The sequence below is a fragment of the Camelus bactrianus genome, chromosome 31 (assembly GCF_048773025.1).
Source record: "Camelus bactrianus isolate YW-2024 breed Bactrian camel chromosome 31, ASM4877302v1, whole genome shotgun sequence".
NCBI classification, from domain to species: Eukaryota; Metazoa; Chordata; class Mammalia; order Artiodactyla; family Camelidae; genus Camelus; species Camelus bactrianus.
In genome coordinates this window covers 17968026-17989877 of record NC_133569.1, presented here as the reverse complement: position 1 = coordinate 17989877, position 21852 = coordinate 17968026, and the positions used below count along the sequence as shown (strand labels likewise).

Genomic DNA, 21852 nt, shown 5'->3' with positions numbered 1-21852 from the left:
ATTTCCTTGGAGCACAACCGTGGCCAAGCTGCGCCTCCATGCGTGGCCTGATCGAAGGTTCTGGGCTAAAGGAAGTGCTGAGAATAAACTACAAGGGTGAACAGAAACAGTTGCTGTTAGAGACAGCAGGCCAGCCTGCCCTTCCTGATCCCAGCAGGTCTGGTGGTGGTGGGCCTACGTCTGACTCACCTCCCCGGCCCAGAGCCCCCCTAGCTGCCCCAGGACGACTGATGGATGGAGACCCGGTCCCTCAGGAGGACACCTTGACCTCACTCCACCCTCATGGCAGATAAAACAGCCACAATGGAGATTTCTCAAAGTGTGGTGTATAATATTATTTTTGCTGTTGTTGTTCCTATAAATGATATATTTTTATACATTACTTCTTAAAAAATTTTTTTTTATTGAAGTATAGTCTGTTTACAATGGCATTTAGTTTCTGGTGTACAGCATAGTAATTCAGTTATACAGATATGTATATATTCCTTTTCATATTCTTTTTCATTTTTAGGCTATTACAAGGTATTGAATCTAGTTCCCTGGCTACATAGTAGGACCTTGCTGTTTATCTATTTTATATATAGTAGTTAGTACATTGTGAACTCCCAGTTTATCCCTCCCTCCTCCTTTCCCCTTTGGTAACCGTAAGTTTGTTTTCTATGTCTGTGAGCCTGTTTCTGTTCTGTAAATAAGTTCATTTGTCTCATTTTTTTTTTTTTTTTTAGATTCCACATGTAAGTGATGTCGTATGGTATTTTTCTTTCCCTTTCTGGCTTACTTCACTTAGTAAGATGATCTCCAGGTCCATCCGTGTTGCTGCAAAGCATGTTACTTCTTCTAAGCAAATACTCCTGCAAGACACCACCAGTCCAGTGTGCTTTGCACCAATTTCCACGCAGATCTTTTCATAATCTTTCCTCCTGGAGAGACCACGTCTACATCTTCCTCCCGCTGCGTTCCAGGCTCAGGACCTCACTGCTGGTGAGCAAATGCCTGGACAAAAGGACACACACACCCCCGAAGGGCAAACCATTATTTCCAAGGATTGAGAAGTCAACATGAAAGTTAAGGAAAACCTTTTCGGAGTTCACAGAAGCAGGCATGGTTTTGCTTTAGATAACTCAAGTGACCTCACTGAATAGAACACTTAAGTATATGAGCCCGAAGCACCTGCGCTGAGTTACTTTCTGATGATAAGGGCACTGACAGCGATGTCTGCATAACTAAACAGATCTCACAAAGCAGTTGGAGAACAAAGAGCAGCTCTGTCTTAAAGACAATTTAGTGCTTCACCCTGAAGTGTTGAAACTACTTGCAACATTCCAAATGCCAGCTTGAGGGCTTCCATGATCTAGAGTGCCATTGTATGCTGACGAAGCCTCTGGCCCCCAGGGAAGGAGGGACACTCAGACGCTGAGTGGTATATCCTTTGAGGCATGACCTTCACAACAGTCCCGAGAGATGAGGATCAGGAGTCAGTCGCCGTTTACAGAGGACGAGCTTGAGGTTCAGAGAAGCTAAGCGAAGGCTACCCAGCCGTTTAGTAGCTGAGCTACAAGCAGTTTCCAGAACTTTTGAGTCCTAATCTCAAGGTCCACATCATAAATACTCTGAACCAAGTCTTCCTCGTACTGCTCCTGGGTTCATGCGTTGGCCTCCAGGGGGCCTTTTGCGGGGTTCCACAGGTATCACCTCATTTTGGCTGCCTGAGTTCTGTAATAAATGAGGGATGGAACGAGGAGGAAGACATCGGGTCTGAAGTCCCAAATGGGTTGGCTCATAGGTCAGTGTGCAATGAGCCAGGTTTGCTCACAGTCACGGCAGCGTTACAGGCATCCCTGTAGGTGCCGACCCTTGTGACATTTAGAGCATGGAGGAGCCAAGGAGAACCCCAAGAGGAGGCTACAGAAAGAGGCTGAGCCCCGAACACTCAGTTTCTTGATCCAGATGCTCTACGCACTCCTGCAGCCAAGGAGGATGGGGATGGAGGGAGACCAGGACTATTACTAACAGACATCCATTAGGGATGTCTCCAAGTGAAGTCAGGAAAAGAGGTCCCGCCACTACACAGACCTTAATGTTGGTGTTTTCCTTGTCCAAACCATTCTGTTAATGCCAGATAAATCTTTCTGAAGCACCATTGTTTTTAAGGCAGAATTTTTCTAAATACCAAATGTGCATGTCTTCCCTTTGGTCTTACAAGCCCAGATCTCTCCTAGATCCCTCCCTGCCTCTCCCACCAACGTACCACTGATTTCCAAGGGAGACTCTCTTCTCCAGGCAGGTCAGGCATTCTGACCCTGCTCCCCACAGACTCTGCTCATGCTCACGTTCACATATTTGCTCATTTATTTACCCCACATGAGATGACCTCCTCCCACCTTCTCTGTCTGGCAGAGTTTTCCTAACTGACTAATCCTGGATGACGACCGAGCTCCCTGATGAGACTCCCCTGGTGGTTCCAGCTTACACTAATCTATCCCTTATCTCATAGCTTTTTCTGTCCTTCTACCTAGTTCTCTAGGCATAAGGTCACATTTATCCTATTTTTTGTTTTGTTTTGTGTCACTATGGGTACCTGAGCTGAATTACTTTAACGCAAAATCCATCTCACGCTTTTTTGATATCCCCCCAAAGTGGCCATTTGTCATGTTTGGCTGTCTGGTAATTGAATCAATTCTCTTCTTATGGGAGAAACCCAAATTATGTGTGTCTTGGTGGAGGAGAATTTCCCTCCAATGGGATCCGAAGAGGCCGGAAACTCTGTCACTGCTTCCCTTCACGCCTGGCAGACAGATGCGGACACGTAACCTAAGCTGAACCAGTGTGGAACTTTGAATTTGCAGAGTACTGCAGAGATGCAGGTTGAAAAAAAAACCAGAGCTGACAAATTGTTCAAGGGGACAATGGTGGCCTTGCCAGTCTAGCACAGGGATGGTTATTCACTGGAAACTGCTGGTGGTGGCAATGGAGGAATCAGAGCCAGGAATAGTGTCCTCGCCTGATAAATTCTGTGTCATGAACTCATCTACGTTCCTGTCCGAACTCCCTTCGTGGATCCTTCTCATTTTCTTAGCCTGGTTCTCCAGCCTTCCTGTCAATTCTCTGAGCTTGTCGATAGCCTTTTGATACATTTCAAGCTCGTGGGAGCTGGTTTCCGTTGCTTGCAGTCAGGAATTCTGTCTGCCACACTTGGTATTGTCTAGCACATGCCGAGCTCAGTTCAGTTGTACTGACTGCGCTTAGACCTGAGTCAAATGGTCTAGCCCTGTATTCGGGGGTCAGGTTGTGCAGGGCACCAAAACAGGCTGAAGAGTCTGCAAACCAAGGTTGTTTGAACCATGGACTTGCAATCATTTGAAAAGCAAGAGACTCAGCTAATTCACTCAAGTTCTCAAGTTGTTTGAAGTAGCTTTTTTCTAGAGTTGATAGCATGACTGGGAACATATAGACGTATGCTGCACATCTGAACCCTGGTACCAGACTCGCCTACGAGAGAATCAGGCAGTTGCCGATAGAAGGGTGCTGATTACTTAGCTTCAGAAACTCACATTGCATCTTTGAATATGAGGATGGGACTTGGGGATCTGGAGGGCCCTGTAGCTGGGGGCTGCCCAAGGTCAGGCGTGGGATTTGATTTTTACCCTCCTTCCAAGCTAAGAAGTTAGCCCGTTACTGTTTCGTGGAAACTGGCAGAAGACACAAGTCTCCTGAGTTGGAGACGAAGGACTTTATTGCTCCTAGGACATACTTATCCTAAAAAATGATTTGCTGTTTAGCTGAAATTAAAATTTAACTGGGCTTCCTGTAGCATTATTTGCTAAATCCGGCAAATCCAGGCACAACACACGAGAACGGGTTTGTGTTGGTTGTCGCTCCAAGCCTTGCCTCCAGCTCCACGTGCGCCTGTGTCTGAGCTTCCGGGGCGGCAGGTGCGGCTTCTGCCCGCAACCCTGTAAACAGCCCCTGCTGGGCTTAAGCGGACAGACTGGGGAAGACAGGTGAGCTTTGATAGCACCCTCAGGGACATTTGGGCGGAGCATCTGGGGCATTCCAGGGCACCTAGGACACGGTTTAGGAGGTTGGAGGGATCACCCTGGCCTTATGGAGCACTGATTGCTTCTCAGATGGCTTCAGTCCAAAGCAGTGCACGGGGACCTCGTGCCTGAGTCATGAAACTCTTGTCTTTCCTGCTCTGTTCTAGTGTTTTCTCTCCTAGGTAATCTAGTATCAGTGTTTCTCCTCCAGCCGCAGGCACGACTTGAACATGCCTCTCCCAGGTATGAACGCGACTCCTCACACCTCAATATGCCTAAATTTCCACAGAGTACTGAGCCTGGAGAGGAGAGTCTCTTTTTTCCCTTCCTAAGTATGTATCCTGATGTGACAGGACCCCTCCTGCCTTCTTCCTGAGGACAGCAGGCAGTGATTAAGTCAGCGACTCTCCAATTACCAGCTAACTGGGGGCACGGGTGTTCACTCCAGTGCTGTTTTTGCAAGTAATTAAAAAGAGTGTTACTGAAATGAATTCTAGGAGGAAATTTTTCTGGAAGTGTTATCTACTATCTGGAGAATTTCAAGATCTGAGTCCTCAGGGAGGCCGCCAGCTGCAAGGCCGGATGTGGCCGCAAAAAGAATAATAATTTTCAGTGCCTGGATGCTGGTGTCCACATCTTACTGGTGCTGGTCTCTCATTCACTTCCTCATCAGAAAGTCAAGAAATCAGACTGGATCAGCTCACTCACGGGATTATGAAATTAGTTCGGGGGCTACTTAATGCAGCTGCGTGCAGGAGAGTGTTAACCTGGCGATGTTTGCTTGGGGTACTGGGGGACAGTGTCGTTAAGCAACCATATGTCCAGGGATGCTGCCATTGAAGTACTTTGTCTGGGCTTGAAAATCCCACGTCCTCATGTTGAAATGAGAGAATATTGTTAACCGTAGGTAGCGGATGTGCTTTTATAGCGAAGCCACAGCCAAAGTAAAGCTTTTATTAAAAGTTTTATTATGCACAGTGGAGAGTTTTAAAAGCAATGTTCTAATTTAGGGTAGCATTTGAATATTTTGCATGGCAGCAAGTTTCTCTGCCTTCTTTGCCAAAAAGTGAGCTTTGTTAGAGAGGAAGCAGGACTCTGGCACGCAACAGCTGGGAGACCGTGAGCCAAGCTTGACCTCGCAATGCCTCAGTTTCCTCATCTTTAAAAACAGCCTACTACGTGCTCCAAAAGCTGGCTGTCGAGAGCAGGTTGGGCGGCATGTGTTCAGAGCCTGACACATGAAGGTGTGTGAAGCCACACAATGCTTGTCGTCCTTTGCTTTGCCGCCGGGTCTTTATACTGCTTTGAATTTTGCTTCTTACTGGAGCTGAGGACTCACTGCTTCCCTGGCCTTTCCTGGTTGGAAGAATTTGGAAAAAGCAACCAGGGCAGCGCCTCACACAGCACGGCTGCCCACAGACAGAAGCTGCATCCTCCTGCGGGAAGCTCTGTTAGCAATGGCACTGACAGTTCAGTTTCAGTTTCTGGAGGCATCGTGGCAGATTGGTTAAGAGACTGAGCTCTGGGGTCAGAGTACCTGGCTTCAAACTTTAGCTCTGCCGCTTACTGGTGTATAAATTTTACAAACCCCTAAACCCTACTGGGCTTCAATTTCTCTTCTATAAGAGGGGGGAAAGTAATAGAACCTACTATATAGGTTTCTTGGGAGCATTGGATGAGTTTTTATATGTCAAACACTTAGAGCACTGCCTGCCCCTGTAAACAGTAAACAAGTGTTTACTAGTTGCTGCTTCCTGGTCGCAGCAGTTTCTTCAGAACTGGCTCAGGGTAGCAGACGGTGGACACTGGGTCCCTAAGAGACCCGGTCCCAGTCTCAGCTCGTCCACGGGTCCCCTGCACCATGGGCTCTCCTGACGACCTCACCTGCCCCGCCTGGCATCCCCGCAGATTCCTGGTATTTACACGTGTGTTACTTCTCCAGTTTTTAAATAGATGATTCTCTCTGCTGGAGAAGAAGGAATCAGACTGGAAATTGAGTGTCAGTTTTCTCCGCTGTCATCAGTCATCATGACACATTCTCATGGCCGTGGGCCCCTCCCCTGCTCCTTTACACGTTTGATTTGAAGGGAGTTGGTGCACCCCGCTGTGTTCCCTCGCAGTCCTCATAACCTCCTGCTTGCTCTGGGTTTCAGCCTTCAGCAAGTCGTGCTTGCAGATATGAGACCCTGCCTGGCAGTCACCTTTGGTTACTGGCCCCCCGTTCATCTTTAGCAGGTTTCTTTAAACACCAAGCTCTTTATGAAGACGCTTTGCCCTTAAAAGCCTTTTACTACCTGGTTCCCTCCCTCACTTGGGAAACCTGTATTGTCTGACTGCTACGCGCCAAGTCTATGAGCAGGTAAGATGCCCACTGGCCCCGAAAACGGTGCTATCTGTGCTGCTTAACCCCTGCTCCTGGGGGGTCCTAAGGGTCCTGAAGGGGCTTCTCAGGGGCCACCAGGGAGACAGTGGGTGTGCGGTGGGGGGTGTCTGAGTGTTCGGGGTTTTACTCCTCCCATCAGTCCAGAACCTCTCTGCCGTTCTTTGTTCCCCATGTCAGCCTTCTGTGTGGGATTCTGTGCAAAGAGAGGGTTGCACTGGTTTTTTTCTTTTTTTCTTAAATTTGAAAACCATTGACCTAATTTTTTCCACTGAATTTTTTCAGAACGGCTTTGTATAGTGATTCGACCCTTCTGGTCTGTGTTTGGCCAAAGAGATGACAGAGCAATCTGGCCAAGCCATTGGCACCAGCCACATACGGAATCAAACAGAGTGGACCTCTGAAGCTGTCCCCTGGCTGAAAGGCTCACCTTCCGTGTTCCAGAAAGACCCAGCGGCCAAGGCTAGTACTGTTTGTGGTCGTGAGTGTGTAGTGAGGGAAGGAGGAGGTGGAGGTACCACAAATAAATTGACTCCAAAGGCAATCTCAAAAGAGCTCTGAAAATATTTTAAGCAGTGACAACACTGTTGAAATAAGTTTATGGGCCCTAAAAATGCTAGAAGCTCTTTTTTGTAGAACTCAAAATATCAAACAGTAACTTTCCAAAGGGCAGGAGACCGGACTTTGTTTTGTTAACTTTGTGGGGTGTTCTTCAAAGCAAAACCTTACAGATCTAAGATAATCAGAGATCGACCAACTGCTCAATCTCTGACCTATAAAAATGCATCTAATGTAAACCAATCAGAATACCTGGCTCATTCTGCTTTTCTAAACATTTTTAAAGGATCCATATATTTGCATATGCAAAGAGCATTTCTGGAAGATGCTCTAGAATGGAAACTTCATGGGGCAAACCTTTTTTCCCCCTGCTTTGTCCATTAATGAATCACAAGATGATGCCGGGCGTACAACAGATGTTCAATAGATATGCGTTGGCTGGTAAAGGTGCTCCCCTCTGGGGAGCAGGACTGGCGGTTGGTGGAACTACTGCTTTTTGACTTTTACCTACCATGGTACCTATAGGGGGAAGGTGGGAAGATCGTCTACTTCTTCCCTTGTACTTGCACCTTTTCCTACAGCAGAGGAAGAAACATCTGCCCTGGTTCCACTGTTGTCCTTTGCCCTTATGACTGCACCCCCAAACCCACCACATCGAGGAGGAATGCATATTCTGGATGGTTGTTCTTACATTCTTAGTGGGCAGGAGTCCATTCCTTCTTGTCCATTTCCCATCCTCGTTGCGTCATGAACTGGGGAGTCACTTCCAAAAGCAGGCGTGGCCATGATCAGACTCTTAATTTCAGCTTTCCTACCAGAGCCTGGCTCATGGGGCTGGATGGAAGTAGACACTGGAGTTTGTTCTTCAAACCTGGACATTTTAGATTCAAGCAAGTCGGGGTAGGAAAGCTTGAACGGGACCAGAACTCTCTTGGGGATTAATAAACGTTGCACTTAGTTTCCACTTGGCCGTTAGCTTGCTCTATATAGTTCCTGCAGAGGGGAGCTGCAGGTGGCGTGTGGTAGCATTTAGGGACCCAAAGCTCACCCCAATCCCATGACGCTGTAGGGCTTTTATTTATTTAGGCTACCATGTGCATAGATTATCTTTGAAAAGAGTGTATGGATCAGAAGCTAATATCAAAATGAGAAGGGATGATGGCTTTTTTTTGGTCCACCTACACAACAGATTAATTACTTTTCATAAACTCTATTGAAGGCAATTTGTATGTATGAGCAGGAGAGAAAATAATAATTGGCAGGCAGAACAGATCGCTATTAAGAGGCTCTTTGAGAAGACTGGCTCATAGAGTCATTAAATGCTTTGGTTAAGATAAAAATGCAAAGAAGTAGAATTATCACTGAAAAACTTTGGTGTCTGAAACAGATACTGGATGGCGCGAGGAGTCAGTTGCTATATAACGGCTAAAGAGGGACTGTAATTTTGCCGCACGTATTTTGGAAGAGTTGCTCTATGAGGAATTGAGTAAGGATGATCATTTTTGTTATTCTGGGACGGTTTCTGCTCTGCGCCCATATGGACTCGGATTGTATTAACGATGACCGCACCAACAACAGCTATCATCCACTGAATGCTTGCTGCGAAATAAGCACAGAAATTCTTTACCTGAGTTAAGTGCAATGAGGAAGGTGCTGTTTTTCATACCATTTCACATGTGAGGAAGTGAACACATGGGTAGGCTTAAGTCACACACTACTAAGGGGCCGGGTGGGATCCTGTGTCTCCAGAGAGACGGTGTGTCCATCTCTCCTCAACACAAGGTTCAATGACCTCATGCTGATATTAGACACTGGGAGAATTGACACCACAAGAATTGACAAATGCTGTAAATTGTGTGGGTTTTTTTTTTGTTGTTGTTGTTGTTTATTTTTTGCTAAAGATTTACTGACTCATCACTGGATAGTATTCTAACCCAGGTGGTTTGATTCCAGATCATTTTGGCAAAGATGAATGTTTTCATGCCAAATTATCGGTAATAGTACTGTACATTTCCTTATTGTGTGAGCCACTTTCCTTTGGGTATCCTGTCACTTCCAGCCAAATTCGCCCTCATGGATTCCTAGCACTTCCTTATTGTTATGAGGATTAAAGGAGATGATGCATTGGAACTAGTTAGAAGAGGGCGTTCCGGAGGAAATGTTAGCCATGGAGGAATGCCCAGCAGAGATATGGCCCTAACGTCATTGTAACCATCTATATCAAATTATTTCTCTACCTTCATAGGAACAAATGAAGGGCAAAACGGACCCTATCTCCATTTTCTCTCTCTTCCAGAGTCTATATCCTTGGGCAAAAAAATAAATGAGTTAAGAAGAGAAGTCATCAGGGTAATCCAGTGATGTTAGTTTACAAACCGGTTCTGACACTTCCACGCTCCATGAAAACAAAGCCTGAGCAACTGCAAACGTCTGTGTCCCTTAGGATGCCCTCCCCCGCTTCCTGTGCCCTGCACTCCACGCCCTCTGTAGAACTCCACGGAGTTCAGCCACAGTTATGGCAGCTGAAGCTGGACAGTGACCAACAGAGCATCGTAAAACATGGTGCCAGTTGGCAAAACCCAAATCAGTATATATAGGAGATCTGGTCCCATCATTTGACTTAGATGCTAAGGGCTTTGGGTGAAAAATAATGATCTCTCATCACCGGGAAGGCAATGCTGATCTTTGTGGGCAGCCAAAAACAGCAGCCACAGCTAGAACAGCAAGATGGATGAGAAAAAGAGCAACCTGAGTTGCTGAGTGCTAACTAGACGTTGGGCATTTTTCTAAGCATTTTACATGCATTGTTTGATTTTATCATCCCAGGAATCTTCTGAATGATGTACAGTAATTGTTCCCATTTTTGTTTTAGAAGCTGAAACTAAGATTTAGAGATGCTGAATGAGTGGCATTAGATTATATTGGTGGCAAGCGGTTGAGGAAGTTTGGAGCCTGTGACAATTTGACTCCAGGGTCCTCGTCCCCAGTGATGGCACCATGTTGTCAAGGAGCCCCATTGAGGGAAGGGGGCTCAAGTGTGGTCCTGAGCCTTCCAGGTTCTGAGATCATGGTCAGACAAGAATCTCCATCAAAGAGCTGTGTTTCTCATGACCTCTTCTGACCATTAGCCCCCCTAACCTATTGCCTTGGCTTTGAGTCACTGAATACATCCAGCCTTGAACACACTCAGCATTTTGGTGTGTCTGACTTCCACTGTCACCTTCCCTGCCTCTAAACCTGATGATACAGTTGTAGTTCAGCTCTTACCTGTGCCTTGAATACTGCCAACCAGCTCATCTCATGTACAATCTACTCTGTTTAGCTGGCCGAAGACATCGCCTCTTCTTTTTAGAGTTACCCACCCTACTTCTCAGCAGACATATTAACAATGCCTTATCATTGAAGAACTAGGGCACCGTGTGTCTAAGGAAAGAGGTTTAAAATATTTTATTAGAGAACATACATCAATATTGAACAACACAACTTAAATATTATGGCATTCATATTCAGAAGGACAATATAAATGCTTATAATTTGAACAGTCACTTTATTAAACAAATAAAATAAAATTCCTTTTTACCAGTGGGCTGCATGATTCATAAAGTATATTCTTTTAATAATTTATTCATCTGCTTAGTAATCTATACATTTGTGTTCTTAAAAAAATAACCAACATGATTGTTTACCACATCACATCATAAACAAATGGATCTGTAAAAATGACATGTAGAAAATTCAGGAACAGCACATTCCATGGAGAGTAAGTCCGTTTAAAAGGAATTAAATGCTTTAGAAGCCATTGCAGTCAGCCTGGGTGTCTTGTTTATGCATCCATACAAAATGCTGCAGCAAATTCAAGTATAACAATTCACACACGAACGTTTTATCTGACATCTGAGGGAATTCTGCCTTTTATAGGATAGAGCATTGTACCGAACTCTCAGCACGACCACATGAGCTTTGTTACATGGAGGTAAAGGTTGGAAAGATCAAGTCAGCTGATCAAATACCAAAACCTGGAGAAGGCGGGGTTCACGAACAATGCAGAGTTAGAAACCGTACCTCGTGGGAATCTTATTTGCCACAACAAGGGTAAGGGTTACAGGAAGATCATAGCAGCTAAAATCAGCCCATATCTGCTTTTCTGGCAATGTGGGAATGCTGTGCTTGTATTTTGAACAGATCTCATGAGCAGACAAGCAACAAAGCTGCAGTAAGCCAGGGATGTCATGGGGGTTCATGTTTAAGTGGCATCAGCTTTATTTACTAAAATACAGTTTTAATTTCATAAACAAAGTGGACCTCCAGATTTCTTTTCCTTCGTCCCAGAAAGTCAAGTCCTTCCTCGTTGCTAGTAGGTTATAAAAGTGCAGCTCCAAGACCTTTACTTTTGTTTCAGTCCCCACCCGCCTCCATTCCCCACCCCTGCTGCCCTTGGTTGGTAATAAAATCCCAGGCACCCTTCAGTAATAATGTGTCTGGATACAGCACAAGATATGAGCCTTTCAATGATGGACAAAGGGAAAACCAGCTTCTGGGGGTATTGTAATGATCCAATTATGTTCTGTGTTATTTGGTAGGAAAAAACTCTTTCTTTAAAAATTATTGCACATTTTCTTGCTAAAAAAAAAATCTTCCATTTTTAACAACATTCAATTGCATCATGTAAGATTTGCTTGTAAAGGCTCCCAAAGCATTTAGTTATTCTAATGGGTTACCTACTTCATGTTTGAGCAAATGTTTATTTGCACAATGAGAAATAGACTTTTATTTTTTTTCCTGTGTGGCCATCCCACTGCAGTGCTGTACTAAAGTCTTGAGACCAAAGAGAATTGGATGACTGAGAGACCAAGGCATTTCGATTTCTAGCAGAGCCAAACATGGGAGCTGACAAAGCCCCTGCACTCATTATTTACTGGCTCTTCCTTCGCTTAAAAAATGAGAAGAAAAGCCAGCATGGTTTGCCTGCTGAGGACGTGAGGGATGGGGGTTTGTGGAACCAAGTGGCTACCATGACAAGCGAGGCTGACTTCCCTGTGTCCTGGGCCCCTGGAGGAGGAGGCAGTCCAGGAGAACCCGATGATTGAGGTTCACAGCCCCCGGGTCTTTGCGTGGGTGCACCCCTCCCTTGCTTGGAGCAGCTCCTTCTACTCCCGACCGTATTTTGTCCTCCAGGACCCCACTTGAGAAGTCTAACTGGAGGCCGGACTGGGTGCTTTCCACTAAATTCCCGTGGTACCATGAATGCTTGTGTCTGAGCGCTTACCACGCTCTACTGTAATTGACTTGCCTGGATGCCACAGACCACAGGCACTGGGGGCGGGGGGGGGGAGGGGGAGGGCCAGGACCACGTGTCCTCCATCATTTCTCTCCACCCTCCGGACCTGTGCTTGGAGCCTTCACTAGATACTACAGGGTGGAAAAATGAGTCAGCTTCCCTTGGAGGAAGGTGATTTTGTTTTCAGTGTGGCTTCTTCTGCTTCTCCGGATGCACTAGAATTTGAGGGACACAAAGGGAGCTTCAGCGTTTAACTTTTAAGCACACTACAGGGGGCGTTGCACTAAGTTGACTCCTCAGGCATTGAGCTCTCGTCCCTCACACCTGTTTCTTCTTTCTCTGTACATTCAAAATCATTTCTTAAGTCGCTATTGTCCCAGCATTGATAAGAGTAATGTGTTAGATTCACGCTTTAGGCAGATAAATGCTTGATAAAGAAGGAAATCCACATGGCAGGGAGGACTTCTCCGCTTCTGAGGTGGGTTCAAAAGACAGTAGGTAGAACACAGCATCGTAAATTGACTATATTTCAATGGAAAAAGGAAGAGACGGTAGGTGGCAGGAAAGGGGGCTGGGCCGGAGACGCCCCTTCAGTGGGCGGTGAGGACCAGCACGCACAGGCATGAAGCTAGCTTCCTGTAACGGGTGTATGTCCCCTCAAAACCCAAAGCAGATGACCTTTAATGAAGTCTAGGAATACTTTTAATATACTAGACATTACGCATCAACATGGGCAAAGTTTTACCCTCCTGTAGACTCAGAATTCTTACTTTGAGCCCAGTGTATTTATTTTTACAAGTTCTGACTTGGGCGGGCAGGTTTTTTGTAAGTCAAGGCCCACCCTCATTTCCCTGGGGCCAGCCCCATCACATTCTACTCCCTGTGTTTCTCTTCTCCCAGCGTGGAAAGAACGGAAAACTCTTCTCCTTAATTTGGGCCATCACCAATCCGTTCGCCCTCACCCCAACTCAGCAGCTGCTTCTCCAAACCCACAAGACCGAAATAGACAAAGATTGTGTTTGTACAAAGCTGAGCTGGGCCAAGGAGCTCATCTCGGAAAGAGACTTTTCCCCTCTGTTTAAAACAAGTTTGAGATTCTGAGTCATGAGAGACCGTTTGGCAGGGAGATGGTGGCAGGTCTCCTGCCAGACTCAGCCTTTTGAGTACGGCTGAGCTGAGCTTGCAGTGTGGGCTTCCCTGTCAAACCACTCGCCCAGAAGTGTCCTGGAGATCATTCAAAGTGTCCACAGAAATGCCGAGGCTCTCACGGGCAGAACTTGAAATTCGAGCTTGTGTTCCCCTGATGTGGGTTTTCATCCCCGCTGAAGTCAAAACTGCCCATAGTTCATGACTGGAATTGGCTATTTTGTTTTGTAAACACTTATTTCTGACAGTTTCCTGGGCCAAGCTGTGCCCAACTCTCTTTCCTGAGATGATTTTAAACCCAAGTTTTGCTTTGAATGCTCTGCTGTCTTCCAGTGGTCAAAATTACTTCTCTTTCTCATAACATTGGATATATCAACACATACCCATCTTTTATGTAATGACCGCATCCTATACAGTGTCTCTCATAGAACAATGATAATGACTTTCTCTTGTCAAGTAAGTCGTCAGTGGGAGAAAGATTACAAACACCAGGACTGGGTCCTCTTGTTTTGGGCTGTCTCTAATCTGAAAGTTTGATGGAAAGCCTCAAAGTAGTACAGTGGGTGTGACTTTTAAAAATTAAAACAAAATGTTCTGGCTGGGATATTTCTAACCCAAAGAAAACAGGGGTGAGGTCGGGGGGGGAGGGTGTGAAGAAATAACTGAAACTTTGGGGGTTTTTTGCCGAGCGCTGTAAATTTAGGAATGACAGCGCCCAGGCAATGGGAGAAGCCTCCTTGTGTGACTTCCATTCTAGCGAAAAGAGTAATCAGTGTCTTGAACTGGTGGTGACCAGCTCCTAGGCAGTATCAGCCTATTCAGGGCAAAGGAAAACAGAAAGATGTGTTCTGCCTTGTTCTGCCTGTGGAGCTTGCAGTAAAGGTGATCTAACTTGTAATAATGTTTTATTCTTTTAGCCTTTGGGAGGGGAAATAGACAGGGGGAGAGGGCTAGCTTTAACTGGGGGCTTACTGTGCTGTCGTACATTTTATCAGCTCCACCATTTCATTTGCTCACCCATTTCACAGGTGAGGCGATGGGACCAAGAGAGCTCACATGACTTGTCCAGGCTCGCTCATTAGGGACAGAGTTGGGGCTTGAAATTAACCCAGGACTTGTGGCTCCCAGGCCACTGCTTACAGAATCTCACAAGTTCCCCTCCTATGACGGACTCTGGGGTAAGGTCAGGCCAAGGGTTCAGCAAGGCCAGCACAGGTGAACTTCAGAAAAAGGCGCACAGAAGGCTCACATTTCCCCAGTCTTCCTTTGTGCCTGTACCGTCTTCTTCTCACATCCACGTCACTGCATTGGTCCTCTGCGAAAATACTTCTTTGGTAAGGCGACTGTAAAGTTTCATATTTTACCAAATCAAAGATATGGAAAGGGCTGGACACGTAGTAGCTGCTCCAATAATGTGATTTTTACTCTTTAAACTTCCTCTTCACGTGCTTCATCACAGCGCGCTGTATGGAGCAAACTCACTCCCTTGTCTGCAGTATTGGGTTAAGTAGGTGTGGTACGACTGGAGAGTGGATTGCTTATGGCTTATGATACCCCAGAGACACAAAGAGCTATTTTCCTCCCTGCACAGCTGATGAAGAAAGCATGTGTTTTGATTCAGGCTCTTAAAAAGCTGAAGCAAAATTTCTGTTGCTCTCATGTGCTGAATGTTAGGTATCAGGGTGGTGTGTGATGTTCAGACTAGGAAGGCAGAGGGTTGGGGAGCTTTTGAAAATGGAGACAAGAGTGAAAATGGGACCACACTTTTTTATTCAATTGCTCCCTAATAAATGTTTAACTCCATTAAGAAAGTACATAGAAAACGAACAATAACTTGTTATTTAAATATTTATAATCCTTGCTTGTTTTGCTCTTTAAGATACTCCATCAGTTACTTTTTAATAGCCTTCTGACTTGGCAGGTTGAATCTGAGCATCTTTCTTTTTGATTAAATCTGCTCACGCATCTACTCGTCCATCAGTGCCGCCTCTTTCCTGGCTCTTCACCAGGACCGTCACCTCTGCTGTGACGCAGGGCCTGGGTGGGGAGGGCGCGGGGACCAAGATACACTGACATTGGTGCTCCACTTTTGATTAATGTGCTCAAGGGCCTTCCAACCCTTGAGACTTCAATTAGCCAAGCCGCAGAGCTGAAATCTTTTTATTATGAAGATAAGGCTGGATTTAAGCAGAAAGCCTGGGGACCAGAGTGGGGAAGAAAGACAAGTTGTTTCTTTTCCCTGGGTACATCAATCAGCCATTGCTGCACTCATTCAAACCTGTTTTGGGGTGATTTTGGCTTAAATACACTTAATACTTTTGGAGGACCAGCCTTTTCATGTGATTTTTTTTCCCCGCAATTTCTAGATTAGACTGAAGCTGGCAAACCACATAGCTTGAGACAAAACGGGGTTCCCTTGTGACAGACATTGCTGGGCCAGAAACACTTCCAACAGGAGAGTCTGGGGGAGAGGCTGTGGGGGGGACGGGTAGCTGAAGCAGTGTTGTTCTTCGACCAGAAAGTTAGACAGTAGATGCCTTGCAGTTAGAATAGTCCTGATTCTTCCAAATGAGGATAAATGCTCTTGCTTCTCAGCAAAAACCAGGCAGAAGAGAAGGCATCACTCCACGGCCGTCAGAGAAGCGCCATGCAGGTAACACGTTTGTCTACAGTAAGGGGTTTGGGTGAGTTGATGAAACGGAAGTGGGATCAGATTTTCTCAAGAGAAGCAAGAGGACCAGGCCAAGGTACCCTAAGGTCGTACAGAAAGGGCCGCAGGACCCAAGAGGCCGGAGCAGCAGCAGCGAGGATTTTATCCTGCAGTCACTGAAGGCTTGAGCAGCAATGCGGGGCGGGGGCCTTCGGAAAGTCTGAATTAAAAGGCCTTTCAGCAGGGAACGGTTGTCTCCAACCTCATACCCAATCAAGTCAGCGTACCTTCCTTTCCTTTCCTTTTCAAATGTGAGACAAAGCAGAGGAAAAGCTACCAGAAGGCTTGTTGGCACCCATTTCCAAGCTCATCCTGATGGAGGGCAGACGTCATTGAAACAGCAGTAGCTCATCCAGGGCTGGCACTGGGGCTCCGTGGTGATCTCAGCCTCCCCTGGGTGCCTCGGAGACCCGTCTCCCAGGGCTGGGCTCTGCCTTTGCCTCTTGATCTATCTCATCTTCTCTCAGGGTCTAGCATGTGTCCCATTCATTGATGGTTCCAAAGGGATCCCATGCCCGCGGGCCTGGAGATGGTCACCAGCCTGGGACTCCCCACTGCTGAGCTCTGCACCCTGATTAGAATCTTACGGTATCTTTTCAGAATCCCAGCACCATCAGCTATTACCTGAACCTTCCTGGTGGGTCATCGGGTGTCCCCAGGGATCTGTGTACCTGTCCCCCAGCTCCTGCTGGTAACTAGTGCTTGGATTAGTCATCCTTTGCTGCTCTCTGTCTCCTTCCTCCTTGCCTGCTTAGGAGGGTTCCCAGGCTGCAGATAGGACCACCCAGGGGCTGAGCACTGCCGTGGGCATATGAAATGGTATGATCGTTCCTGCCTTCCAGGAGTTTTCATCTAGTTGAGAAGATGAAACCTACATAGAGCGTCAAGGATGTTTTAAAGTGAAAAAATAAAGATTTTGAAAAGCAACAGAAAGATCACAATAAAATGCACAACAAAGCATCCAAATATATTTTCTGGACAATTGCTGTAAGAACTTGGAGAGGGTGACCGAGAAGGCTTGAATGTGAACTTCTGGATTTGGAAAAGAATCGTGGATGCATTTTTACGGGCGGAATGAAGACAGTGGGGAGGGAAGTGTTAAGGGCTGAATCGTGCACCCATGTCCTAACTTTCATATTTGAAATCCTAACTCCTAGGACCTCAGAAGGGGACTGTGCTTGGAGTGAGGGTCTTGAAAGAGGCAACTGCAGTTAAATTAGGTCATTGGCTTGGGCCCTAATCAAACAGGACTGGTGTCCCTGTAAGAAGAGGAGACGCAGAGGGAAGGCCAGGTGAGGACACAGCGAGAAGACGACCATCCATAAGCCAAGCAGAGAGGCCTCAGGAGGAGCCAGCCCCGACGACACCCTGATCTCAGACTTGCAGCCTCCAGATTCTGGGAGAGTAACTGCCTGCTGTTTAAGCCGCCCGCTGCGTGGTACTTTGTAATGACAGCCTGAGCTGACTAAGACAGGCGGGCTACATACGCTAGGAGCTGTGTCAGCAGACGCAGATGCATGTTTGGTGGGAGAGGATCCTTGGCTTGGAGTAGAAAGGCTCCCGGTGCAAGGACAGGATGAAGGAATAGAAAGAGTCCACGATCAAGGTCCAGGCGCAGGGGGGCTGGTGGGCGCGGGACAGGGCACGGGAGCTCCAGAAGAGAAGGCCCTCCTTGGACCCAGTTGAGTTTTGCCTGCAGGATCCCTTCTGGGCGAATCATCGCTGCGTCACGCTAACACGAAACCCGGTTCACTTTACAGGGTTAATCAAGACACCAGAGGCTCTCCGGTGTACTTAGGCAAGATTCAAAGGGAGGGACAAATGATGAAGAAGAGAAAGGGAAGGGGACTCTGTAGGGCTTGGTAAAGACTTCTGAACTGTAAGAGGGGAGAGGTGGCAGCTGCTGAAAGGAGAGACGCACATCTAGGGAGGGGCAAAGAAGCCATCCTGACGACAGCTCTTTTCTAAGATGTGACTGCGTGTGGCATTTGCAGCCTTCATTTGGAACTAATAGTATAAGAAGACAGACATGGCAATCGGGCAGAGGGTAAGTGTCCCTGGGGAGCCTCGCATGTGCGCTCACCCCGGGGGCCGTCTCTGTCCTCAGCGTGGGAGGGGATGGAGCAGCTGAGGGGAGCCCCATCTGGTGACCCAGGACTGTGTTGGGAGCACGTATCCCATGGGAAACGGCACCCTCTGGAGCGAGGGCACCTGCCCCGACATCATCACTGCTTGTATGTTTGGCAAGAAGTGGAGGGTGGAATGATGGAGAGAGGGGAAGGGCTGTGGAGAGGAGACTGGAAAGAAGGAAGGGAGGGACGAAGACAGACAGGGTCAGGGGGAGGGAAGGGAAGCTGCCTCACAGGGTTGGGCCGAGCCTTTCCTCTGCGTCCACCGCAGCAGTGGTGTCACTGTCCGCTGGCCATGATGCTCCCAGGTCCTTCCCGATCAGGTCAGCTGCCACCACCATTCTACGGCCATCTCTCAGTGCTGGGCACTCCCTGCCCTGGGCCAGGGGAACTGCACACCTTGTTTCCAACTGGGACCACTTCCTCCCTCCAGCGCCCGTCAGGACTGGGAGGGGCCAGGGCAGGAGGCCCCTCCCACAAAGCGCCAGCTCAGAGAAATCATCCTAGGGGAGGGCCAAATATGTTTCCCTTAGAAACACCATTTTGAGGCTAGTTAGGTCATTTCCGACTTAAAAAGAAAGAGAAGGAAAAGGAGGAGGAGACAGAGGAGGAGGGAAAGAGGTCCTGCCAGGCAGCCATCCTCCCACCCAGCACCTCCTCTGGATCCCACGTGCGGGTGAGTCCCAGGGAGGACCCTCAGATGCCCTGGTGCTGGATGCTGTGGTCAGGAGACCTTCCCAAGGAGCCAAGCGTGGCCTCCAGGGAACTCCCTTCAGCTGGCTCCAGGGGTCTGGGAGGAATTTCATACCGGCCTCGGTCCAATGGCTCTGACTGGCTATTGCTACCCTCAGAGCTGACAGATTGTCTTGGGCACTTTGCCGACGAGGTGAAGGGCTGCAAAGACCTGTGTGGACTCCCCGGGGCTTCCGCTGACCTGCTGTCCTGCAGAATCCGGCAGTGGGAGGGCGGGCTGGAAATCAATGACAGACTAAAGTACATCCTTTGGGTGAGCAGGTCATACGGAGCAAGTGCCAGCCCTGAATGTGAACTGCTCACCCTCCCTAACAACTCATCCAGTTTGGGAACATTAATGTCATCAAGTGTCGATGTGTCAGGGTATATTATAAAAATTAAAAAAATCCTACGGCCTAGCAGGATTTGTACGACACTGTAAACTAGTGATGCCAGCCATCGAGGATGGCAAATTACGGCCCGTGGGCTAAATCTGGCCCATGGTCTGTTTTTTGGTACAGCCTGTGAACTAAGAATGGTTTCTACACTTTTAGAGGGTTGTCCAAAACAAAAAACCAAAAAAACAAAAAAAGAAAAAAATTAAACATAGAAAACTATGTGACAAGACTGTGTGGCCCACATGCCATTTACAGAAAAGGTTTGCCAACCCCTGGTGTCCATTATGGGGAGTTTTAATTTTTTGGTTCTTCTGAGAGCATCCTTCCCTGCCCCCATCTCTAACAATGCCTCTCGGAAAAAATGCAACCAATGAGCTTGGAACACACCCAGATCATAAGCTGGGGACTGTCTGTGCCTTTCTGTATTTTTTTTCTGCCAAGTACAGTGCCTGGTGCAGGAGAAGAAGGGAACGGCTTGCTGATGGGAGATGACTGGGGAGTACACAACCCTCAGGCTCACTGGAAAACAAACATTCCCCAAACTCCCGCTGAGACCCTGGCGTTCCTGAAGTCCTTAAGGTGTCAGTCACTGCTGGCTTTTCCTGACCCATCACCCCGTTCAGCAAGCCGAGAGCCCCCTGGCCTGCTTCTCTGCGTAGCTCTACTGCTGGTCTTTTAGCCAATGGGAGAAGCACAGACAGATATGCACTCAGCCCCTTGAACAATCTTGACTGGCCCAGCTGGGGGCAGAGATGCAGCAGGAGAGAGGGTGCACACGGAGCTGAAAGCACGGCTCAGAGGTGAGTGAGTGAAACACGAATGTCAGGGTCTCAAGAAACACAGCGGACGCTGGGGAAATGGAAGGCATCTTGGAAAAAGAAGTCGGAGGCTGGATTTGGGGATATTCAAAGAAACCCTTAACCCTCACCTCATCTTTCCCCTTGTTTCTTCATGTGCTAAGTAGAGACAGTAATTCCTTTCTTCACTTTCTCCCTCACAGGAATGCCTTGGGATAAGCAAAAGAACCCTGACCAGTATGAAGAATTGTATCAATAGGAGAAAATACTGAACTCATGTTGTGATTTTCTGTAGATTCTTTTCTGTCACATCTGAACGCACCGACTGTATTCACGCTTTTTCACAGATCAGTGCCTTCATTATTTTTTTCCCACCAAATACAGTATGAATTTGCTCTTAGATTTTTTTCCTAATTAAATCTGTATTTCTCATAGTTTAGCAATAATCGTTTCTAGCCTATTACGTGCAACATTGACTATGGTATGGAGGGAAGGTAACGGAGTTAACTCCTGAGCCACAGGTCAAGACAATTATTTTGTCTTTGGAAATGAAAAAGCATCAGCTTTAGGGCAGTTCCTTGTTTATCAAATGCAACAACACATTACCGAAAGCCATCCTGCTTTGAGCCATGTCCATGGTCAGCCTTCTTCCTCCACACCCTCCTCCCACCTGCCATGGCCTTGCCTTTAGGGGAGAGACTCAGTAGTCCGTGTTGCAGGTGCAAAGATGAGATCTTTTCCTATACGGAGCAGATAAGGTCCATCCTCAGCCCCCAAGACATTTGGGTCCGGGGACACGTGAAAGAGGTAAAGCTGATGGGAGCACTGGCAAGAGGTCGCGTATCCTCGGCTCAAATCCTAGCTCGCTTTTGCCAGCCCAGCCCCACAACAGTCATCGCCACTCACTCGTCTTGCAGGGACTTTGGAGGGCCAGAGGCCATGGCTCCCGGTGCTTTTTGAAGATGGTAGAGCCCACAGCAGCCTGGGCTCAGCCTGCTCCACAGCACAGTTTGTAGACAAGGAGCAGGTGCCACCAGTGTTCCAACCGGGCTCGGGCGGAGCTGTGTGCAGGTAGTTTCATGGTTAATAGTCCTGGCAGTGTAAAAAGAAATCAGAGTAACAAATGAGCACACCTCTGGTACCTCCATATTTGCCACCGCTGCCTTCTTTTTAGACACCCTGGTTTTGCTTGCAGAGTTTACTTTGTACGTGTTTGGGTTCCCTTCTCCCTCTGCTGGTGAGCGGAACTCTTTTCTTAAATAAGTCAATGAGTGCTCATACACAGAGGCAGCATCTCTTTTGACAAAAGAGGATCTGAGCAGAAACAGCCCCAGAAGCAAGCGAGAATGTTCGTCAAGCAGTGATTAAGTAGCTGTGATTAAAGAGGGAATAATTACCTGCCCAAGCAAATAGTTCCCGACACGTTCTCGGTCCCAGACCAAAACCAAGAAACCTATGAGGCCAGAAGGTCTACGTGATGGTTCGCTTTGACGGGTGGGGGTAGCCGAGATGCTCAGGACATAAAGCTTTCATTTGCAAAATCCAGAAACAAGAGGATGCCAGCTAGTAAGAAGCCACAGCTGTCAACTGAGTCTTCCCTTTCAAAGATTGCCTAGGTCTCTGGCTATTTGCAGATCAGCATTCTGAACCATTTCCTTTTGGTGACAGACAAGAAATTCACGTGTTT

The 21852-nt window shown here is 47.3% G+C and overlaps 1 protein-coding gene across 10 annotated transcripts in view; it reads right to left on the bottom strand.

The window, feature by feature from the left end:
- Positions 1–619: 619 nt before the first annotated feature.
- The window catches only part of ADRA1A (adrenoceptor alpha 1A), a 97546-nt gene continuing 76313 nt past the window's right edge, over positions 620–21852 (bottom strand). For 6 of the 10 annotated variants that reach the window (XM_045511615.2, XM_010948457.3, XM_045511650.2 and 3 more), the window contains one exon: positions 10398–21257. In XM_045511615.2, the coding sequence (XP_045367571.2) occupies positions 21068–21257 (190 nt within the window). In that variant the 3' untranslated portion in view covers positions 10398–21067. Of the gene's footprint in view, positions 994–10397; positions 21258–21852 lie in introns of those variants that run through there. The other 4 variants (XM_074355722.1, XM_010948484.3, XR_006722386.2 and 1 more) reach the window with 4 other exon arrangements.